Consider the following 25419-nt stretch of genomic DNA (forward strand, 5'->3'; position numbering starts at 1 on the left):
CAAGGGTGGAAGAAAAATGTTAAAAGAAACAAGCGCTAACTGAGGAATGTATCGTTCAGCGTCATACTGGCTTCTATTATTACACACAATACATATATGTACAATAACACAACACTCATCATTACCATACTCACTTTATGTTGTTATTTTCCAAGAGATGAGGATATGTTCCACACTGCGGAAACTCATGAGGAAATACGATATAGAACATCTCGTTGTTCACAAGATTATCAACTGCTGTATGCATGGTAACAATTGGATATCGCGATGTAGTGAAACGAACATCAAATTCTAGGTCCTCATCATACAGATCCTGAAACCTGAAATATGATAAAATCATTAGCATTACATTTACTATAACTAACCACATGGCTTAAAACGTACGAAGATTCATCGCTGCATTCCAGAATTGAATATTAACCTGTGCGAAGTAAATCTAATAGTTCTGAAATGAAACAGACCTCGAATTCACATTTTCCCAATAATTGATACATATTTAACAAAGAAATAAACTACAGCATCACTGTAGTTGCATTGCATTTGTAATTTATAATTCTAAGTAAAAATATTACCTCACTCTCAGATCCCGGATTAAAAAACGAAAGATTTAACGACCTTAACGAAGAAATGAGCATAATTTAACCCGTACATACACTGACGAGTTGCATTGAAAACACTAAGTCTCAAAACTTAATGTAAGCATCGCAAATATCTGTATCAGAATGTTGGGTACTCATACACTGAAAATGTATATAATTAGATATGCAAGGACAATTATGTGAATGAAAAATCTGGTTCAGTAACTTATATGGACAGTAACAGAAGTACATATGGCCCACTTCTGTATCAAACAATGCAATGAATCTATAAGCTATATTAATCGTAAACCTAAAAATGAAAATGAAATCAGTCTTACGTCCCACGGTTATGCATGGTAAGGCTAAAGGAGACGGTGATGAGTAATGAATGAAATGGTGGAATGAAGAAAGTGGAAGGAATCCGAGGAAACCCACGCACACGGTGTTTGTCCACCACAAAGTTCACTTGGCGGGGGCTGGGATCGAATCCGGGACCCCAAGCACCAGAGGTGAACGCTCTACCACTGAGCCACCGCGGCCCCGTAATCATAAACCTAGTTTCTAACAGATACAAAATTGTTGTTTTCTCTTTGCTATGAGTAAGTACTGATGAAAGGATCAACCATAATATACACTGGCATAAAATTACAGCGTAATTAAATCGTCCACAGAGGTAGGTCCACGTTTATGGAAACGAAGTGGAAAATCCGTTAGGGATGTAATCGCACGGTGAGAAAACTAAGCAGAACACTCAGAGGGCAAGTGTGTGGGGAAGACGCTAGCAGACACTGAAGTGTGCCGAGCGTAAAATGCATCCAAGTCACCTCATTATGAGAGGGGTACATCTCAGAACCTTCCGACACAAGATCTAGTTACAGTGAAATTGCGAAACAGTGTTTGACGAAGGTTTTCACCATTTTCAAGAAAGGTTTTTGTCAATGTAATCAAACGCAACACACATGCACCTCCAGAAAAGGTAGATATGCGCACAATGGCAAGAAACAACATCCCCGTCCCAAACGGACAAAAGTGTAGCAGATGGTCAAATGTGAGAATCCGCCGTCACATGGAGCCACTGTATGGATAGTGCGGAGCTCAAACAACTGTGTAGAGGATAATCATCCAGAATTTACGGCTTAAAGTGAAGTTTGAGCCACGTGTTCACACTCACAGCCAAACACATCCGTGAACCAGGGTACACTGTAGACGGCTTGACGAAAGGTGACAAGTGGAAATATGTGGTAACCTTAGATGAGGCCTGGATCTGTGTCAATTTCAACGCGAGTTCGAGACACGTACTATCATCCAAAGAATGGCAAGAACCGGGAACATTTGCTACGAAAGTTTTCTCCGAAGTTTTATGATGGTTGCCGATTTTTACCACAAAAGGAAACTTTTACTGCATCAAGTTGCGCATAATATGAAAGTTAACGCACCATACTACAAACAGCATGTTTTCGAGCCATTATACCGTCGGGATATTCCTTCTTTCTATAGTGCTGAAGTGTTAAAAGTCTTCATTCATCACGACAAAGCAAGCCATACAACTTTGCCGTACATGGCCCACAAGCGCGTGACAATGGTACCCGTGCTATGCCTTATTCCGATATCTGTCAAGTTCCCCGATGCTGCATCTGTGTGCTGGACTTGTGTGCCTTTTGGTTATTGAAGCGTGCGATTTCCCGCCGTCGTTCGAGCACAGTGCAAGGGTTGTGGAAAGTTAACAAGGATGAGTGGTTAAAACTAGATGAGATGTCTCTCAAAAAAGCCTCCTCCAATGGAAACTTCGATGACGGGCTATTGTCTTCAGCCAGGGTAGGTATATAGAATACAACTACTGATGGAAACCTGGCTTTACGCCCTAGGATGGGTGTTCCAAAATAGTTTCCATAAACGTGGACTTACCTCTGTATACTTCATTCAAATCATTTGAGCCAACTTTGAAAAATTCAGCGACGAGCAATATTCCGCATTCTGTGCGGGAACCCTCACCCTCAATCTTTTCTACTTTGCGAGTTAGCAACGTACTTTTAATCCTTCTATAGAATTCTACAGAAATGTAGTAAATAATTCAAAATTAGTCTTCATCTCGTTTAAATGTAATAACAATCTCTCATGAACAAATAAACATCACAATCTCTTTCAATATTAAGTAAAAATAAATATTCGCTTATTGCGTGAACGGATGGTGTACAGGTCCTGACGTGAATCAGAAAACTGATTTATCGCTCGTCGGTCAGTAATAGAATATTTATACTGCATATGAAAGACCGAAATTAAAATTTTGATCAGCAATTAATAGAGTTTTTTTAAACAGTAATATTAAATACAGAAATTAAAGGAAAATGTTCTCTAATAAGTACATTTGTAAACTCAAAAAGTAAACTTGTTTTCTTTTCAACTCTTTCACGATGTCCATGGAAGGAAGTGAAATCATATTTGTGTAGTATTCACAGAGTCTAAAACTCGTATCAGCAATGGAATTAGTTTCTCTTCAGTGGCAGCATCAGTTACTATACCGATTCTCTGAATCCAATCCTTTAACGAAGACAGAGTTACAAAAAATTATCCATTGTTTTCTTGATAACGACTAGTAACAATTCAGATCTCAACTGTGGTCACCAGCACCTCTATTAGATTAAAATGGGAACTAACTGCGACCTTGCCGCTGATTTCTAGGGAATTACTTTATTAGATGCGTATTGGGAGAGATGTTACTACCTGTAGCACCGCCAAAAAAAGATAACTGGATTACACAATTCGTGCTCATTCAACTAGTATATAGATAAAACTGGATGAAATGAATTTACACTTTTATCATTCTTAAAACCTAATAATTCTACAAATATAATTATTATATAAATCCATGCATATCAGAGATTATAATTTATAATAATGAGACAGAAATCCCAAAATCAAGAAGTAAAGAATGTCTTAAGGAATTCATATTATTAATAAAAACAATTTGGTAACACCCTCGGTGTTATTTTTCAAATACGAAGAAAGAAAAAAAATCTAACGAGAACAGAAATGACTTAACAACAATTAATTATTGTATGTTAAGTTATCAATGTGCATAGTGACGTTTAAAAAAGCTTTGTTGTTTCAGCTGCCTTTTTCCTGCCAACATTGACGAGTATGTTGTTATTCCGGGATTATTTCTCAAACTGCTACTTATTCCATACGTAGTTTTGTTCTGGTGTGCAGACAATGCCAATGCATATGGAAACACTTATATTTTGATAAAGACGGCAGCCACTTTTATTCAGTTGTGACTAACCTCCCCCTTCTTTTCTCCTATCGAGATTTGTTTCGTCGCTAAGGTAACTATAATCTAGCTACCTAAGGATAATTAGAAATTTAGAAACAAAAAATATATATATATATATATATATATATATATATATATATATATATATATATATATATATATATATATAATAAAACTGAATTTCGATAACCAAAATATTAAAGAAAAACTGACCGTGCTGCCTCAAGAAGAATTGAAGAGGGGAGTTAGTACCACAAAATGAAATTTAAAAAAAAGTAATTTTGAATTTTGAAATAAAAAAAGGGAAATATAAGTTTCCAATGTGTTGTAAATATTGACGAAGTCGAGAAATTTCTTTGAGACCTTCCTTCCTCGTGTTCGTGGTTAAGTAATTGATTTTGAATTCCAGTGGGTACCTAAATAAAACAGTTACCAACACATGTAGATATCCACAAAGTAAACGATTTTTTTTTCGGAGCACATTGTCATTAACTAACGATAGAACACGATTATTAGAAACATCAGTTAAATCTAGAACCTTTGAACCACATCAAAGGTAAAGGCAGTATCTAGTATTTTTATAAGTCAAATAAAATGGATTAAAATACAAGATATATATGATTTTATTACATAAAACTGAAAAAAATAGGAAAAGTAAACATAAATACGTTTATACATATCGATAATTATAATGATATATCATTATATATATATATATATATATATATTATTGTTCGTAACTCGAACATTAACTAGAATATTAAAGTTTATATAGCTTTAAGTACGAAATTTAAATGTTTATACATTCTCGGAATACGTTTTGAAATTCTTCACATATTTTTCTTCATCTCCTCAATATATATATTTAAAATCACTTTGTCCCAATTCTCAATTTTCTACTTTATATTATGTTTTCGCTGTTTAGTACTCAAAATAATTAAATTGTTTACAAACTTTAATACAACGAAAAAGGAAAAAAAAAAAATATAACATACAGTAACGTGGATCAGAATAAAGTTTGTTTTATAATTAAAATAGGTAGTTTTAATTTGTCCACATCGTGTAATTTTATTTTGTTTGTCCAGTATGATATTTGGGATGTAGAATCATTGAATCATAGAATCTCCTGACAATAACGGTAATACGTCGCAATATATATTTTTTTTATTCGCCGTTGAAACGTAAGACTTGAAAATATTTTGTTACTACTAGAAACACCTTCCACTATCAATTTATTCTCACTTCAGGGGCACAAAAGCAATGAAAGTGGTTAAATATATCTTCACCGAGATGGAAAGACTTTAAAACGAATGACTGTACGTCTGAAGCCGAGTTAACATATCGTCACATCACTGAAGAAGATATCACTGTATATCGAAAATTAAATACTTTAGGATTTGAAATAGCTTGAAACTTATTATGTTATAAATAACTTAGTCAAACTTTCCACTTCTCGTACTTTAAGTACATATGCACTGAGGTAAGGCAAAAGAGAGTAAAAGTTGAAGATATCCAAAGATGGCTAAGTAGTTCCGCAGTTCACCTTACTTATCTTCCATGAACAAGAACTGAAATATTATGACATTGCCTTGCCGTGATTAACTTTAAAACCAAAATAGTCATTTCTTCTCTCTGGTTTAATAGTGTTATTTTACGAATAATTTTATCCTTCGTATGAAATACATGTGAACCTTCCCATTTCGATTTCATTTCACAACTTTCCTTCAGTTACAGACAGAATGACTTGGGCTTATGGTATGAAAGCATTGCGTTTCGTTACCAGTTACAAAACAGTTCGTTAATTCAAAGCTGATAAAGTTTAATAATTGCAGTATCAGAGAAGGGACCTAGCTTTACAAAGTTGTAAAGTTTCATTTAATTTACATATATATATATTATCTACAGAGGGATGGCTATAGTCGAGAGAACAAAACAACGTGGTAGGAAATTCGAGAAACTCACCAGATCACGATCTATCTTTACAATATTCTAAGTACAACGAAGATAATATAAAAAAAATACTTATAAAGACCCCATCTCCACGGAGGCATAATTATTTTACAATTATTTCTTCGTATTCATAAATGTATGAAATACTACTTAGCATTTATGTTTTATCATCCGTGACTATCAACATATGGAGTTTCTAAAGAACCTGCCATTTATGAAGCGCTCTCGAAATCTAATTTCCATCTTCATACAAATGCAACATTTAATAAATTATCATAAACACAAGATCTCAGGCCGACCCTATCTGACACCGATTACATACAGCTTTCTACTGAAATAAACATCATACTCCATTGAACATATAGTTTCACAAACCACAAAGTCAACCTGACATGTAACCATATTTGTAAGCATAATAAAACACTCTTTCCAATCATAAAATAAAAAAAAAAATCGATTTCTCTGGCCAGACTATTACCTGAATATATCTTTATTCTTAAATGAGTGGCTGAATATTCAGAAATTAAGTTAATTAATTTTAAATCCTTCCTTTTAATAATTTTTATGTTCGCGTACTAATATAATTTAGTTCCAAATTAATGGGAAGAAAGTTATTAATTTATTAAGACGAAACAAAATTAGGGCAGGGACAAAACAAAACGGGGATTAAAAGATAATAAGTTTTAAGGAATTATACCCTGCTAGGCAGGCCGGGATCTCGAAGTTCTTTAAGCAAAACTGCTGGTAAAAAAAAAAATCTTCTCTAATATTTTAACTCACGTTTCAGCCGTCATCAGGACATCTTCCATATGGATACTCTTACTTTCATTAATATCTAATAAATCATATAGCTCTAAGAACAATTCTAAAACAGAGAAATTTCCAAATCGTGGTTCAGTCTCCATGAGCTATTTTCAGTATAACTCCTCTAGCGGCAGCAATACATTTGAATTCACATAAAAGAAAAAGAGGAGGGGGATACGACGACAAGACATTCTTAGTATCGGCTTATCTTGAAAGATGTCGCCGACCGCAAATAGCAAAGCTAACATGTTTATAAAACGTCTAACTAAAATAAGAAATTAAGAAAAACAAAATACAAGAAAATGTGAATAACTCCTCAAATAAAGAAAACCATTCGTCAGACTAGTACTAATATACTAGATATGGTCAAGTAGCTTGGAATAAAAAAAAAAAAAAAATACTAGAATACCATTTATTTCCGAAAAGGTGACAAAGCATTACCACGCAGGTATCGACCCGCTCAATGGCAGTAAACACGAAATAAACACGAAATAACAGATAACGTAAACCTTCATCCATGCTCGAAATCCGAATGTCCCTAAAGTCTAAATATCAAGTGTAGGATTTAATTTTTACCACTTTATACGTCTATATATGGTGCCTTCCATTTCAACTCAGGCAAAAAAATATAAAATTGTACCATCACCATCTCAGATATTGTTGAAACTTTTTTTATAGCAACTAGACATGTTTTTAAGAGACCCATATTTTTTTGTTTTGTCGAAAAAAATTTTCCCGCCAAGTAATGGGCCATCAAAGACGGGGAGTACAATTTATGAATTGTAAAAGACATGGAAAATGGTCAACTTCGGAGCCCCACCATTCAGCTATGGAGACAGGTAGAGTTATAATTCTTGTTGTGGTATGTACATAGGGATATAAATAAACGATATTTTATTATAGTTCGGTTTGCGCATGCGTGCCTTTTTGTACATAAATTAACAAATGAACGTTAATTTATCTGAAAAGTCGAAGTTTGCGAATTTTTTTCGAGCACTTCCGGTTCGAATTTTAAAATTCTGTTTTCACGGTTGGTAAGACCTAGTTACCCGCTTTCCGAAAAAAATTTTGTATCGCTTCTGTGTGCAACCGTTTTGTCGCAAAAAATTCGAGAAATTGTAAAATTCTCAAAAATTGCCATTTTTGGGCGCCATTTTCTCGAAAACACCATCTTTTAAAATTCTGAAATTTTGTCAGATGGTTCAACTTTACATGAATAATAAACACACCAAATACCATTCTCGACCAATGCTTCATGAATTAACTACAGCCTTTTGAAGTTAGCGAAGTTTCGTTAACTTTGATATCACAGTTAGCAACACTGGAAACAATAAAAATGCAATGATTTGATGATGTTTGTGGTTCACATTCATTAAATGAAGAATAAAAGGTTTTCCTTTCTGGTTTTTTATTATTTTGATAAAAAAAAACGCTCTGAAATAGTAAAATGAGCCTCCCCCCTTCTCCGTTTTTTTAAAACCGAAGTAATTTGAGATGGGAATTACGATTACGAAACACACAAATTTTAAGTTCACTTACTTAAAATGGTCTTCGGAAGCAAAATTTCACCGATTTTTTTTTCCACATGGACCAATCATTTGCTTGCTTGGTGTCTTCTTCGCTAATAGCAGTAGTACACTCACAACTCGTCCAGAGGTGGATCCAAGGAGTCGATCGCCCTCCCAGAAGAAACTTTCTTATTTTATATATAAATAAAACCCATTCCAGAGTTTGGAGCTCTTAAAAGTAGCTCTAAGTAGCAGTATTACACCCCCTCCCCAGAAGTTCGTCCTGGATCCGCCCCTGCGTAGCACATTGTCGATAATCACAAAACACTTATTTTCACTTCTCTTATGCTTTTCTGGAAACCTGTACCCTGCTGATAGTCCATGTGGAAGCATAAACAGCACTTCAACTATGCGTAATTCATGATTTATTCATAATTCTGCTACGCACCACTGGTTATCATAAGTATATGCAAGGGCGCCGATCCTGGAGGGGACCGGAGCCCCCAAAGCTGATGTGGACCCCCTATTGTATTTATGAATATACAATATTTCGCATAATTGGAATGCAATTTGTCTTAAAATCCTCATATATATACCTTCTGCATCTGAATATCCCCCCCCCCAATCTACAGAGAAATCGGCGCCTTTGCGCATATGTATGTAACAAAAGTTCCTTTTTGCAGATTTCTTAAATCTACACTTTGAATTGCAGAAGCTCGATTTTGGGGGAAGCATGAAGTTAGTTTATGGTGACCCGTTGCTGCCATAAAAACTTCGCCATTTTCGGAAAGCCAAAGGTGACTTCGTTGAATACCAGTTACCGGTCGCATACTTTCCCATTCTTGTTTTTTTCCTTTCTTCCGGAAGTTGTCGAATTCAGTTCCAGGCAACAAAACAAGAGTAATACCCGGAGTTTGTACTTGCACTATACTCACGAATTCTTCTGCGGTTTTAATACTGTGTATCTGTTTTTGCCTAAGGTTATGCCGAGTTGCCACATTCTTTACAACAATCCCCCCCCCCCCCAATACTGTCGCAGAGACCTTAGCATGGCCGGTTTCACTGCAAAACCACTGCTTTATCAGACCTGTCTGCATCTCGAGCATCTGAAAGCGATTTTTAAAGTGGGATGCAGCACCATCATAAATCACTGACACTGTTTGGGAAATTGTAGACACTTATTTCCACGTATTCGAACCTTTTTCTATAACCTATATTTTCGCTTTTCTTCGAGTATTTTTAGAATCTTGTCTATGGCTATGAGTACATGAGCCGAATCGTGTGTTTTGTCGTCGCTTATTACAACAAAACTGTCAGTTGTTCCATATTCCGGTGATATAACTGAATTTCACTTTGCAGAATAACAGTCCAGTTTTCAACGAAGTCCACATGAAGTAAAATAGAATTTGTATCTTGAAATTTTATACGATGCTTTTTGGTAGCAATTAATTCCCTTTGGATTTTCTTGATGTAGTCATGAATTACAATTCTTACAGTTAAACCAGCAATGTACGATTCGAAAACGGAAAGTGGCACAGTTTTTTTTTAACGAGATCATTGTTTTCCCATATGGTGTACGTAACACTTTCACTTTCAGCAGGATCAAAGACTCCACACTTATTCCTTTCATTCCAGGACATACACTACATTCTTGAAGAAGACAGCTGTCATTTCCAGCGGATCATACTACTAAAGGAAATAGGTCACTCATGACAGCTTCAATACAGGTTGCACCTTTGATTTGTTGCAACGCCGTAGCAGATAACTTAAAATTTGCACAATACACACACACATACTTCCCTAGCAGGTTGCGGACTAACCCACTTTAGTCGAATACTATAAAATTTCGAGTGACCCATTCTTATGCTGAGATTGTTCTGTTTAAAAGAAAGTCCGTAAATTTCTTTGATGGAACGCGTGAGAAATTGTTTCGATTTTTTTTTTTAACTTTTGTCCTTTTCGATCACTGTAATGACATCGCACTTACTTGAGACTTTGTCTGGATCATTCCAAGTCATCACTGAGGTAATAGTTCAGGCTTTTTATAGGTCATCAGAATTTATTGGATGGCCATTTTAAGTAAACTTAAAATTTGTGTGTTTCGTAATCGTAATTTCCATTTCAGGTTACTTCGGTTTAAGAAAAGGAACGAGTAAGGGAGAAGCTCATTTTACTATTCCAGAGAGCTTTTTAGATCAAAATACTAAAAAAAAACCAGTCAGGAAAACCTTTTATTCTTCATTTAATGAATGTGAACCACAAACATCATCAAATCATTGCATTTTTATTGTTTCCAGTGTTGCTAACTGTGATATCAAAGTTAACGAAACTTCGCTAACTTCAAAAGGCTGTAGTTAATTCATGAAGCATTGGTCGAGAATAGTATTTGGTGTGTTTATTATTCAGGTAAAGTTGAACCATCTGACAAAATTTCAGAATTTTAAAAGATGGTGTTTTCGAGAAAATGGCGCCCAAAAATGGCAATTTTTGAGAATTTTACAATTTCTCGAATTTTTTGTGACAAAACGGTTGCACACAGAAGCGATACAAAATTTTTTTCGGAAAGCGGGTAACTAGGTCTTACCAACCGTGAAAACAGAATTTTAAAATTCGAACCGGAAGTGCTCGAAAAAAATTCGCAAACTTCGACTTTTCAGATAAATTAACGTTCATTTGTTAATTTATGTACAAAAAGGCACGCATGCGCAAACCGAACTATAATAAAATATCGTTTATTTATATCCCTATGTACATACCACAACAAGAATTATAACTCTACCTGTCTCCATAGCTGAATGGTGGGGCTCCGAAGTTGACCATTTTCCATGTCTTTTACAATTCATAAATTGTACTCCCCGTCTTTGATGGCCCATTACTTGGCGGGAAAATTTTTTTCGACAAAACAAAAAAATATGGGTCTCTTAAAAACATGTCTAGTTGCTATAAAAAAAAGTTTCAACAATATCTGAGATGGTGATGGTACATGCTCTGCCTGAATTGAGATGGAAGGCACCATATATAAATACGTTTTCTTTGCTAAAGGTGAATATTCGTGGAAAGAAAAAAAAAATATCCATGTAATGTGTGTAATCCTATGTAATTCTTGTTTAACGTTTATATAATTGTATTAAAGTGTATGTATGTATGTATCGAATGAGGATTAACTTTAGATGTTAGTGTGATATACATATGATGCGGTATGTGTGCGTTTGTGTAGTGTGTGATGTTTTGATGAGTGTGATAATGTTTATGTACTAGACTCAGACAATATCTTATAACTATATTCATTTCCGGAGCTCATCTCGTACGCATAAACCAGTTATCAAAGCCTCGAAGGAGATTAAAACAGGCAATCCACTCTACTTGCACTCTGGATATATTAAAGACAAACCACAGGCAGTAATGGGTGTTAGGACTGACAGGAAGATATAAGCGCGTTAAAAAAAAAAACTAGAGAGTAGTACGTTGACACGATATGACGACGACGACTAAGGAAGAAACTCGCACCTTCACATGTACGATGTAACTAGAATAAACTTAACTTTTGCACAAAAAATAGCTAATATTGTTATAAGTAAATATGAGACTATAAATAAATGAATGAGTGAACGTATGATGTATCGGTATTTATATAAATCAAAGTCTTCTTATAAAAGAAATATAGACCTTTTAAATCTAGTGTAGTTGCATCCTAGGTAAAGAGAGAAAAAATAAAGGGAAATGTTAAATTCGTAAATAAGTAAACCCAGAACACGATCGAAACTACTATAGAATTACCATAAATTTTATATTAGGAAAAAAAATATGATCCCGAGATATTATCTACTTCCCTCGCCTTCTATGCAATGAAGTAATGTTTATGGGAGATACTTAGTTCCATAGGTCTATAAACTTTGCATAATACATACACAAAGATATAATGTTAGCTAATAAAAAAAATATAAGTGAAAATTTCCAGTCATGATTTATACAGTGCACTACAGTTATAACGGAATCAAGTTTCCGTCTTAAATAGGTCGTCAGGCCTATGCCTAAACAGAATCTCTCCAAATTTAGGTAACTACTTTATTGAAAAAGAGGAAAAACAACAGAATTACCATCTTCAATTTCTTCGACACTATATTTACTAGGACGGTGAACGGAAGTGCACTAACCGTAGGACGTTTAAGAAAGGGACTACTGTAATTTGTTTGTCCAAACAATCCGAAATATTACGTATTCGTATTCTTTGCTATTTCGATTTTATTAACTTTATGTTACTAACCAAATCTAAGGCGAAAATTTATAATTGGAACACTCATAAACAAAATAACACATTTGCTTTGGCACGTGAGAGAATGCAAGCTCACTAGTTGAAAATACACACACGTATGTCCTGATATGTATAAGAAAACCAATACTATAACACCTATTCAAAACAATAACCACTGCCAACCTCTGATCAAAACATCATGTTACTCACTTCGAACAATGTGCTCCAGGAAGGAAAAAAAAGATTATGTTACACCCTTCATTCTGATCAAATAATGTGAAGACTGGTGATAATAGACAAGATTAACGACTACATCGCGGGGAGCCCTTTGAAATGCTTAAGGGAGGGAGCACACCGAATTAGAAACCCATGTTAAAATTGTATAACATTTTCCCAGGCATTTTACACTCTTAACATGACATAACACTCTCACAGATAAATATACCTTTACAAGCCAAGCCCCTATAATTTCTATTATGTTAATTTGTAGCCCGAACCTTTTAACTTTTATCACAGGGAAGGAATCCTCAATATCAATTTTTCCTATTTCTTAAGGCGAATCATTGTACTTCTAAATTCCACAAAGCATAGCCCAACATGGTGTGTCCAACAGACCAGTTTTCTTCATTAAACAATCTCCAGTGCTTGGCTCAAATTGATTACCAGAATCTTACCTCAATAGGTGCACGATATAATCTTTGAAATTGCATTATTGAAGTCACAAGAATCACTAGATTTTGGCATTGTTTCAGTTTTCTTTACGCCGATGGAATAGCGTTGATGATATTTCTTCCTCCGTCCTGTTAGAAATCATAGCGTCGGTCTAACACTACTCTCGCGCGCAGTCCCCAAGATACCTTCGAAAATGTTTCGTATTTTCGCCTCTGATCCGATTCGCACGCATAATTTGCGGAGAACCTAACAAGAAACAGTCGCTATCTAAACGGAAAGAAGAAAAAAAAAAATAAAATTTACGGTACCACTAAAAGTAAAAAAAAAAATTTAAAAAAATGTAAAACGGGCGATCAATAATCGGTCGTGTTACACAGTGTCTAGTGTTGTCTAGTTAAGCTTCCCCATTTCAGAAACGGAAGGCTTACAAAGCTGTTAATTTTGACTAAGTGACGAAGGTACGAGAAGGTAACAAAAAGTTCGTGCAATCACCTAGAAGAAATCCACTCTGGAGAATTGACACCATGATGGTATTAAGCCTTCTCTATGTAGTTACTATGCCTAACGACACATTTTGGCCACAGGTTCTTCACTTTCCTTAAGCCCATTTTGTAGAAGTCAGCAGTTTAGCTTTAAAGCCACAGTTCAACCCCAGAAATGACGTCATCCCTACTGTCAACATGGCGTCCTCTGAGTGGACGCTTCATTTCTGGGAAGAGCAGTCAATTGGGGCTAGGTCCGATGAGTATGGGGGTTTGGGCAATATTTTATATCCTAATTCCACTGCTTTCATCATGGTTGCGTTGGCGGAATAACCTGGTGCATTGACTGCCAACAGCAACACCCTTTTTATGACCAGTCCACGACGTTTCTTCTTCAGTTCCTCTCATAACTTAGTCAGGAGATGGAAATAGTAGGTGCTAGTAATAGTCCGCCTCTTGGTAGGTATCTGTCATGATGATCCCTTCACAGTCCCAAAAAACCGAAAGCACCACCTTGGCGACAGACTTCTGTGTTCGTGCCTTTCTAGGGGTGGTGAGGAGGGGTGTTTCCTTTGTTTCTGGGTCAAAAATAAACCCAACTTTCGTCCATTGTCACTAGTCTGCCGAAAAAGTTCTCTTCATCCACCTCACAGCGATGACACACTTCTCTTGCAGCGTCCTCGCGATTTCTTTTCTGAAAAGATGTGAGCAGTCATGGCACCCACCCTGCTGACACTTTCTCAAGATTCAGCTGTTTGTGAAGATATTCCAGGCAGATCCATAACTCATACCCACTGCACACACACACACACACACAACATTTTCAATGTTTATCCTTCTATCTTCCATTACGAGCTTCTCAACTTTCTCCGTCAACACGATCATCAGTGAAAGATGGTCTTCCAGATCTAAAGGCGTTCGCGGTGGTCATGTGTTCAGTTTGGAATCACCGCTTTCGTTTGGATACCATCTCTTAGGATGAGCTTTCATCTCTTCGTGGATCTGCTTTGCTGATTTCCCTGAAGATGAAGGAATTTAATGATGTTCTGTGCCTCAGGTTTGTCAATCCCGCACCTTCAGTGATTTACCTTTTAAAAAAATCTAACGAGTCAAAAATTTGCATAGTTAACGTACAAGGACCTAACTGTAAAATGCATATCCGAGGGGATTCGCAGTTGGTCACCTTCTAGGTGATTGCACATCTAGACACTTCCTGATACCTAATCGTATCTTTTTCGCGCACATCAGAAGGAAAAGAATATGGAAGTAGCACCTAAAGAAATAATCACAGAGTAATAACCTACTCGTAGATATTGACAGGAACAAACGCAACGAAATATCAGATTTTTTTTTAAAGTTTTCACGACGCACCACTCAAGTAGACAATTGACTTTAATGAACAATAAGTTTGGGAGTAATTCCTTAATTTTTTGACTAATACTTTCCTTAACTTATTTTCCCCAAGTAGGCCTATGTCCTATAATGCTTTAAGATGTCTTTGCCATATATTCGTCAATACAAAATGTAAAACTGTTCAAATGCTACTTAATTTATGATTCTTGATTAAGTTAAATATTTTAAAAAAATTAAAAATCCAAACGTAACTTCAATTTCAACGTAAAGTCCACTTACTCATCTGAAAATCCAAGGCTAACGGTCTCATCTCTTACATCGTGTACAATACCCTCATAGACAACTGGTTCCACTTTATCTCCAAACCTTACTCTAGCGTAGACGAAATCATTCTTCAATATAGACGGTCGCTTTTCTGCCAAGCCTGGGACCTTAGAGAAAACAAACATATTGCATAACCCAAAAGTTTACTCTTGTCCATGTTCACAATTAAAGAAAAACAATGAATGAAAATTAAAAATTATTAATGGTATTTGGGAAAATGACAATGAGAAGAAACGGTATCAAGAAAGAATATTTTTAGAAATTCACCCAATTCATATGATCTGTGATGGGAAACAGAGACTATATCAGTGTTGAATGCTCTTTTACACACACAATATTAAAAGAACACGTGTTAACTAGAGTAGCAGTTGCTGATAGATGTAGACCAGTGATCGCCAAACCGTCGATCGCGAGCTACTAGTAGCTCGCTTAACGCCCCGGTTGGCTAACCTTGATTCCTCTACTGAGTAAGATTTAAAAAAAAAAAAAGTTGTTAGTTCTCTTGGTTGGTTGCTCACAGTAGGATTTAGAAACGGTATGATAGCTTAGAAGCTTCGTAAGTCTGGCGATCACTGATGTAGACGATATATGGTGCTGTTGTGATGACGAACGTGTTATTAGCTAACAACACTAGTGATGAAATATGTTGTTTATGCTTAAAAGATTTAGCTTGTGCATTGAAAATTATGAAAGACACTTGAAACACCTGATATCGCCCCCAGAGAGCAGAGAGGTACTAAACGCCAAATTTCTCCGATTCTTTCATTCTTCTACAGAATTCAGTTTCCACTGCAGACCTTTCATATTGCCTTCTGCCACTTGTCTCCTATCTGCCAACATTAAACAAGAAATGAGAAGTCAGAATATGCACTTAGTTGGAAGTCAAGGAGAATGGCGCTTAGCACCTTTCTGCTTTCCGGGGACGATATAGGTAACCTAACCTAAAAATATTACATGTTATAATTTCATAGTTTCGAAAGTAAATTTGATTTTCTTGTACGAAAAGTGATCGAAAAAAAAAAAAAAAGAAGCCTATTATGGCTTATGTGTGAGACATAGCTGGAAGATCAACACACCTAACGGTAGAGGGCACTCAACAACAGTCCTCGATGTAATCACAGTTTTTGTTCAACCGCTTATCACAACAGATAAAGTTTTCTATACAATTTGTATAGAAATCCGCGTTAAGTTCACGTAGTCATCGTGAGGCAGCAGTTTTGACAATCACACGCCAGATAATGATGGACAGTCATTTTTTTGCTTTAGAACAGGAAAAAGATTAAAATCACTGGGTCTAGGTCAGGGCTGTAGAAGGGGAGCTCTAGTCGTTCCAAGCTAACGTCAGTGGTCGAAGAACTGGGTACACCGCTGTGTCCAGGACTGTCATTAACAATATTGATCTGTCTTTCTTTAAAGGCACGATACCACTTCCCTACATGTTGCTTTGAAATTCAGTCCTCCCCCATACACCTCTACGTAGTGTTCTTGGCCCACAGGAACTGCACCAATGATCTCAATTCTACTCTTGACCAAATACGAGTCATCACATTGTTAACGTTTGCTTCTCAGGTATACATGATCAGAATCCGAAGTCTTCAATCCTGCACCAAGACAGACATGTTATTAATCTACAAATAAATTTTCGTTCAGTTACAGTGAATAACAAAATTGTATGCTTTGTAACCTTTTTCTTCGATCATCCCTCGTAAGATTGTGAAAGGTAACTAAAATTTTGTATTAAATTAACATATGACTACAAAGATCATAATAAAACAATCATCGAACACAAAACATTAATAAATTCTATCATACGTTACCGCCAATCTGAACAGAGGACTATCTTCGATCTTCTCAAAGACAATTCCTTTCATGTTGTAACTCTCCATCTTGATTGCTTCATCATATTCTTCAATATATAGTAAATAATGGAACCATTCCTTGTAGGTAGTCTGTGTAAGTTCTCCTGTGTACAGGGCGCTGAAAGGATGTTTTATTATTATTATTATTATTATTATTATTATTATTATTATTATTATTAGAAAGCGTAAGAAAGAAAACTGCAATTTAACCATGAGCAGACATGAGCATATATGAAACAAACATATGTATATATCGGGTCTAAAATAAGCGAGAACCTTGATGAAATCTAAAAGCACTAAAAGTACAGTTATTTAGTACAGAGAGAGTTCACACCTAGACCAAAGATCGAATCTACAATCACAGAAAGTACAATAACCATTCAATTACGGGACATGGCACGAAAGAAATTCTTCGAACACACGAGTATTCTACGTCGAAGATAATGCTAGCTCAATTGCTGATCTTTCGTTCGAAATTATCAAATTGAACTGAAAAAACATTCAAGATTACAAGACCTCAATTAACAAGCTATCGTATGAGATGGCCAACTTCAACTATACAGAGAAGTGCAGAACCAATGGAATACGCACGTTTCAGCACCATAAAAGTATAAGCAAAACGAATATACATTTAAACTGGCTGAAGCAATTTTAGATGAAAACGTACATATATTCATATTACAAAAAGAACAAATAATTGAAATACCTAACATAAAAATGAATGAAAGCAATCCAGTTAAAATGTTATGACGGCAGACCTACAGACAAAACTCAAAGTTAAGAAAATATGTTGGAGGGACACAGCTCGTTTTACGACAGCCATCTAACACAGTAGCTACAATGAGGAATTATTCTCGAAGATATTTTCGATCAATATTGTTGATAAATATTATCGATGTTAAGAAAATTGAAGAAAAGAGAAAATTTGAAGCTTAAGACCTGAAACTCTGGAATACGGGAACCGTAACTGATCGAACAAGCAAGCAGATTAATCGATTGTGTACCCTAAGAATTCTAATCGAATTATAAGATTACTAGTATGATTTCGACAGCCAGATAGTTACGAAGAGCTTCGCCTTCACATATATTTTTACATTCTATTTAACTTAACTCCCCCCTTCCCCCGCACAGAGAAAACAAAAATCAGCAATAAGTTAATGGAATATTTGTGGCCATTACACACACTAACTCTCGACTTAGCAACACCAATATAAAAACAATCTAACATATTACTATTTTGGGGCCGCGGTGGCTCAATGGTAGAGCGTTCTCCTCTGAAGTATGAGGTCCTTGGTTCGATCCCAGCTCGCGCCAAGTGAGCTTTGAGGTGGACAAACACCATGTGCGTGGTGTTTTCGGGGCTCTCCCGTTTCCTCCCACTTTCTTCATTCCACCATTTCATTTATTTCTCATCATTACCATCTCCTTTAGCCTAGCCGGCATAACCGTGGGACTTAAATATTTAATTTTATTTTCATATTACTATTTGCACATGCTTTAAACACTTGAATGTTCCAGTCCACTTCTCTTCGCATTTTTTTTCACCCTATGCACAAATTAGACTACGTCAACTTAGACAAATCTCTCTCTCTCTCTCTAATATATATATATATATATATATATATATATATATATATATATATATATACAGTGAAACCTCTCTAAAGCGGACAGCCGTGGGGAATCAAAAATTGTCCGCTATAGAGAGGTGTCCGCCTTCAAGAGGTTTCAGTATTTTGTTATGTAAATTACTGAGCAAGGTAATATACAATTAGAAAAAAGTATTTTTGCATAAATCACGTATTTACGAATATTACATGCATTATCCTCTGTCATCCAATACTCTATGTTCGAGGCACAACATGGAAATAACATGTTATAGTTCTCTGCACTTTACACTTATCAGTACTTCCTTCGTTTTCAGTATGGCGCTTTAATTTGTGGGGTAATTGCAGTCCTGAAGTGTCCTTTTTGAGACAATATACATACCTGAGGGAAAAAGTACTAAATTTGTCTTCTGGTTGGTAAAAGACTCCAACGGGACAGTAGCATAACGTGTCATCCCTAACGAGGGCAACTGTCAATCACTTTTGTGTCTAAAACAGCTTGGGTGGGAGTGGGATGCAAGCAAAGGACATAAGAGAGTTGTTAAACAGAGACGCTTCGTCTGGATTGCTGAGCAGACAGTTGAGGGGGTAAAATGTCACAATGCTTCCTTGGTGACACATGTATGAATTACTAAAAATGTATTTTTACTACACCTTTCAACTTATTTCTAGAGAAAGGGTCTGTAATACGGAGGTAAATGATACCTATAAAAGACAGAAAAGACTGTCCGTGTCCGTACTAGAGAGTGTCCGCTTTAGAGAGGTTTGCCAATATGTTTTTTCCTATTCCAGTGTTTGGGGATTACAAAATATGTCCGTTAAGGGAGGTGTCCGCTTTATAGAGGTGTCCGTTAGTAGAGGTTTCACTGTATATTATATAATATATATATATATATATATACAGGGTGGACCATTTTAATCAATCCACGGAAATATCTGAAAAATGATAAAACATAGAAGAACTGTTTGAAGTACACGTTATATATTGCTAAGGGGGAAAACCAATTCCGCCAAAAGTACCCCTCCCCCCTAAATGGGGGTAACGGGGGGTAACTTTGAAATGTCAAATGGGAACATGGGTCGAGTAATACCTCGTTCGAAAGGTCTTGGAAAACTAAGTAACGCTGTACCAAAAGATGTTTAATATTGTGCACCAGTTTCAAAATGGCCGCCATGATATGGTTCGGAAACTCCAGTACCCGTAGTATGAAAACCATGGAAGATAAATGAATGGACCAAAATTGAAATACGTAAATATCATAGGGCATATCGAATGGTGTGATCCCAGTGGCCTCCCTGAAGGGGTCTTGGGGGCTAACTTCAAAATTTCAATATCCGACTGGACAACGGTTCGGGCGTACTCTTAACCTACCCAATGCTGTTTGGAAGGCAGACTTCATGGGTAGAGAATTGGTGCACTGAGTTAATGCGGATGGCCACAGTTCCATTTTGATTAACTATTAGCACTCATGTCATATTGTGAACTTGAGGAACGAAACGGTGTGTACGTATATCCCCGAAATGCTTTCTGAATAACCAGCAATCATTGTATAAAAGTTTCTGTGGCGACGGAGATTAGCAAATTCACACGTTTGTAAGTTCTAGTGTTGTAAACAGGAAAAAAAAACTGTTCGTATTTTTTCAGAAATTTACGTTTTTTTAGAAAAAAAAAACATTGCCTCTCGTTTTTTTCTAAATTTAGTTTGTTTTTTTTCAAATAGTCATTTGTAATGCATCTTACGTCTATTTAAATATGAAATATTTTTATGTAGGTGTAATCACCGTAAAATGCAACATAAATTAAACGCTAGATACTGATACGCTACAAATATTTTACAATTTACATGAATACCATACCTATTAACAATTCGGGTTTCAGCAGTTGTCATCAATATCAACTAAGAAATAAAAGTAGAAACGAAATGTTGTTCTTTCGTGAAAGCAGGCCTTTAATAAGTACGAAAATAATGTCACGAACAGTATACAATTCCAATAACTTGTCTAAAGGTAAAAACTAACAGTAATTTGCCTAATAGTATTTTTCTAAATGCAATATATAAATAATTTGTCCACTAGATATATATGATATGCGGAGCCGGCTCTACCATATATGCAACACGTGCATTTGCGTGGAGCGGCAAGCTTGGATGGTCCGGCAAAATCTGTCATAAGTATATTATTTAAATTAAATATTTCTTGTTGGAAATAGACTTCACGATGATGGTAGTTACATTTACTAAGCTGGCCTTCTATTTGAATACTACATTCATAAATGTAGTATTCAAAGCATACTACGTTTGCTTTATCTTTCACTAACATAATAGATTAATATTTAAAGAAAAGAAGACACAACGGGATTGCATTTTTGGTAAGTATTTAAGCCTTTCTGAGTGCGACTGCACTTACCCTTCCCTTCGTTGTTCATGCTGGAGTAGCATACTTAAAATCATGACTTTTAAGATTTGTTCTTTCTGGAGAAAGGGGGAGGAGGCAAATTATGCCATTGCACGAGGCGACAAATTGACTAGGACCGGCCCTGATGATATGTATATAAAAGACATGAATATAGGATGACTCAATTTGAAGTAATGCAGGTTGTTTCAAAATTAATATTAGGGTTTTGAAACTTTGTAGTATCTATTACAATTAACTTACAATTATAAATATTATATCAAATGAAAGAGCAACTCTGTTTTGTACGCACGCATGTACATGCATTGTTTCTTCTGTCTGCCGTTAGAAAGAACAAGTAGCAAAGATGGAGACTAGAGAGCAGAAAGCTTTTTGTGTTTTAATAAAGACTGAATCTGTACAGTGCAACCGTCTGTGTGAAGAATATTAAGGAGACGCTTGCAACTACGTCTTTATCGTTTGCAGTTGCTACAGGTCTAAAGCCTACAGACTACGGTTTACGTGCCAATTTCACAAGTGAAATATTCCTGCAAACAATGAAGATTTTCTGGATCGTGTCGTCTTTAGTGATAAATTGACCTTTCACCTAAGAGCTAATGTGAACACTCATAATGTTTGCATCTGGCCGTCAGCAAATCCTCAGAAGATGGTACAGTTGGAACGAGACTCCCCTAAATTGAATGGGCCTTATGCAGAGTCGTTTTGACGTATGATTAGCGTCATACTAAAGGCTTGACTACTGCAGGAAACATATGTTAGTAGAACTCTTTAGTATGGCACTAATAACGCGTCAAAACGACTTTGCATAAGGCCCAATGTGTTTTGTGCCATATGGCGGAAAGTTTATGGGCCTTTCTAGATGTGTGCCGTGTGACGAATGAATCTCACATTGAATACTTGTAGCAAAGACTGTTTGAGGTGCTCTTTTACTTAATGCATTGCTTATAATTGTACGTAAAATGTAATAAGTACTACGAAGACTTAAGACCCCAAAATTTATTTTGAAACACCCTGCATTTCTCACCAACAGTGTTGGAACTAAGATGTAAAAAGGAGAGAAAATTTTCCTTATAAAGTTATTGTTTACAACGATATTATTATTAGTCGAGACTATAAGTACAACAACAACACGAGTTAGTAGTCAAAAAAAAAAATGCAATCAAATGTACACTCGGTGGCCCAGGAGGCCAAAGTGGCACATACGGGTGTGTCACTTTTTTAATCCACTCCTGTGTGGACACTAATTAGGATATCGGGATATTATTCTTGCCAAATATGGTTGGACCATAGTTTATCATATTAATTTCTTTTTCTTCTGGTGTCGAATTTCCTTCTAAAATTTCACCCCAGTCAAATTTTCGAGATTTTCTAATTTCGAATTTCCTTTACTTCTTTTTTCTCTATAGCTTCCTTCGTTGTAGAAAGACACCCTTAAGACTTGCCAGGTAGATACCTCGGATGGATACCTAACTGTTGACATTAATTGGACGGGCCTGCGCGCAGTGTTGCCAATTAGGGAAATTAAAATTCTCCTATATTTGGGCAAAAAACTAGAAATTTTTGTTTATAAATCCGTACCTATAAGTCCGAGTGCAAGTCAACTTACGCCAATCGAACATTTGTCCTTAGTTAACAAACGCAAGTACAGATCGTTACAATGGAATAATTAGGGGGCGCACGTAAAATTCGTATTTAGGTTCTAACCCTTGATTTTTCTAGTTTTTCCTTACTTTTCTGTTTACCGTAATATATTTTTGGTAATTAGAAGTTTTGTTCCTAAATAACGCCATAATACTTGTAAGATACATTAGTGGTGTACCAATGTTTAATTTAAGATAGTTTGCGTCTGTCTGGTAGGAGTGTTGCCAGCTACATAAAATTTTAATTTCAGATTTTAGGGGGAAATTTTGGAAAAATCATATGTTTTATCTCTATTATTTCCCTCTTGTTGGCTATATCGGACCAAACGTACCAGTATCTGGAAGTCTCGTCTTTGCTCTACACAACGCACTATAGAAAGTTTCAATAGGATAATAGGGGAAGTACAAATAAACTATGTTCTGGAAATGATAAGAAAATGGTGAATTTCTGAGGTAGAATGAGATTTTTTTTAAATTGCATGCTTACTTAGTTATATATCGCCATGATACTTGTAGGATATATTCTTGGAGTACTACGGTTTATTTTCAGATGTTTTCGTCTGTCTGATGGCAGTGTTTCCACCCAAAACAATTAATTCCCGCTATTATGGGAAAAATTCGGAAAATTTCCCTTTTCCCCTCTATTATTACCCTATTACTGGCTACATTGAAACAAACGTACCACTACGTGAAAGCTTCCTCTTTGCCTTACAGAACGCACCATAAAATGTTTCAATAAGATAATTAGAGAAGCTGTAGCCCCTGCATATTTGATTTTTGCTTGTGAGGCGTAAAAAGTGTCAACATTTCATGTGTATGACAGAATTTTTTCTTTCCTTCTTTGAACGGAAGCCAGCGACTTCAGGATTTCACTGTATCTTGTCAACACACCAAAGATTTGTTTAGGTGACTTGAAGCCATATAGCAGGAATGGTGCTAGATACAAAAAATTTTGAAATTCGGTCAGGGAATTTTTGTAAATTCTCACCCCTACATTTCCCTCAATAATTTCCCACCCACTGGCAACACTGCAATGCAACTTACACCACAAAATAGCCACATCCATTTTCTAAAAAACAAGGCCTTAACCATATCAATCGAATGAATAATTTTTGAGCAATAAGTCACTAGGTGGAAATGTAGGAAAACGCCAAAAATGACCTGGGGCCGAAAGGAATAATCACACAATTTTGCTCGTATAGGTACGAAGAAACAAACGATTTGTAAGTTACGAGGGCTTCGACTCAAGTTCTGTTGATTATTTCAATAATCTGCAACATAAATCAATAAATAATAGTTGCCAGAAAAAAAAACAGACATTTGAAAAAAAACATGAAAAAACTGTTTTTTATTGAAAAAAAAACTTCACAGAAAAAAAAGTTTTTTTACAACACTATTAAGTTCCAGCAACTGCATTATTCGACAACTTCTTTCGTATAACGTTCCTTCTATTTTCGCATCAAATCATACTCAGCCACACAGATATGCGTTACCATTCAAATAAAATTTCACCTTTTTTTTAGTCACTACAGCGTCATCTTTACAAACAAATGTTTCAACCACACCATACCTATTTGTAAGGTATCCTTAGTTTGCGAATTAAAGTAGAGTTCTCATTTGAACTTTCACTGTTACTTTCCAACCCACTCACATACAGAGCGCAGACTTGGATTTCTCTCTATACATTATGGCAAATTTACTCTAATATTTTTATCTCTGTTGTATTATTCTGGAGCCTTGGAACGCCTCCGTGGGTTTACTATTTAATTTTCGTTATTTTCATTTATGTCTAACCGTATTCATACTATGGGCACTAGACGTTTTCTTAGACACAGTCACCATGTCTTGGCGATCATTTTGAAAACGGTGTCTCACGTCGAAAATATTCTTACAGAAGCTGTTTGATATTAATTTGTCTAAGTAACGTTATGTTACTCGCTTCAAGTTGGCCCCGGATACCTTTCAGTTGGCCGTTGGAGTCACCCTGACAACACCTCTCGATGTGCCTTACGTCAGTTAGCTACTCCAGTTTTTCTTCTGTTGATTTATCTGCAATCGCTTTCATACTACGGGTACTAAACCTTTTTCTGACATGGATACTATGTTTCGGCGGCCTTTTGAGAACACTGCAATTTCACCTCAATCGTTTTCTCCTGCAAGATGTTTGATTTTGCAAGATTTATTGAACGAGGTACCACTCGAATCATGTTACTATTTGAAATTTTGAAGTTAGCCCCCAAGACCCCTTCAGGGAGGCCACTGGGATCACACCATTCGATATGCCCTATGATATTTACGTATTTCAATTTTGTTCCATTCATTTATCTTCCATGGTTTTCATACTACGGGTACTGGAGTTTCCGAACCATATCATGGCGGCCATTTTGAAACTGGTGCACAATATTAAACATCTTTTGGTACAGCGTTACTTAGTTTTCCAAGACCTTTCGAACGAGGTATTACTCGACCCATGTTCCCATTTGACATTTCAAAGTTACCCCCCGTTACCCCCATTTACGGGGAGCGGGGAGGGGTTCTTTTGGCGGAATTGATTTTCCCCCTTAGCAGTATATAACGTGTACTTCAAAAATTTTTTCTATGTTTTATCATTTTTCAGATATTTCCGTGGATTGATTAAAATAGCCCACCCTGTATATATACAGGGAGTTTCAGATAAAACATCCAGTGCTTATAAATCCGAAACGGC

The 25419-nt window shown here is 36.0% G+C and overlaps 1 protein-coding gene across 3 annotated transcripts in view; it reads right to left on the reverse strand.

The window, feature by feature from the left end:
• LOC145668218 (putative helicase mov-10-B.1) overlaps window positions 1-25419 on the reverse strand; it is a 205182-nt gene that overhangs the window by 95556 nt on the left and 84207 nt on the right. For all 3 annotated transcript variants that reach the window (XM_081735871.1, XM_081735870.1, XM_081735869.1), the window contains exons 8-10: window positions 17012-17171; window positions 15150-15301; window positions 135-320 (exon numbers count right to left, since the gene is read on the reverse strand). In XM_081735871.1, coding sequence (XP_081591997.1) covers window positions 135-320; window positions 15150-15301; window positions 17012-17171 — 498 coding nt within the window. The remainder of the gene's footprint in view (window positions 1-134; window positions 321-15149; window positions 15302-17011; window positions 17172-25419) is intronic.

Source organism: Thermobia domestica, chromosome 13 (genome assembly GCF_964235325.1).
Source record: "Thermobia domestica chromosome 13, izTheDome1.hap1.1, whole genome shotgun sequence".
NCBI lineage: Eukaryota > Metazoa > Arthropoda > Insecta > Zygentoma > Lepismatidae > Thermobia > Thermobia domestica.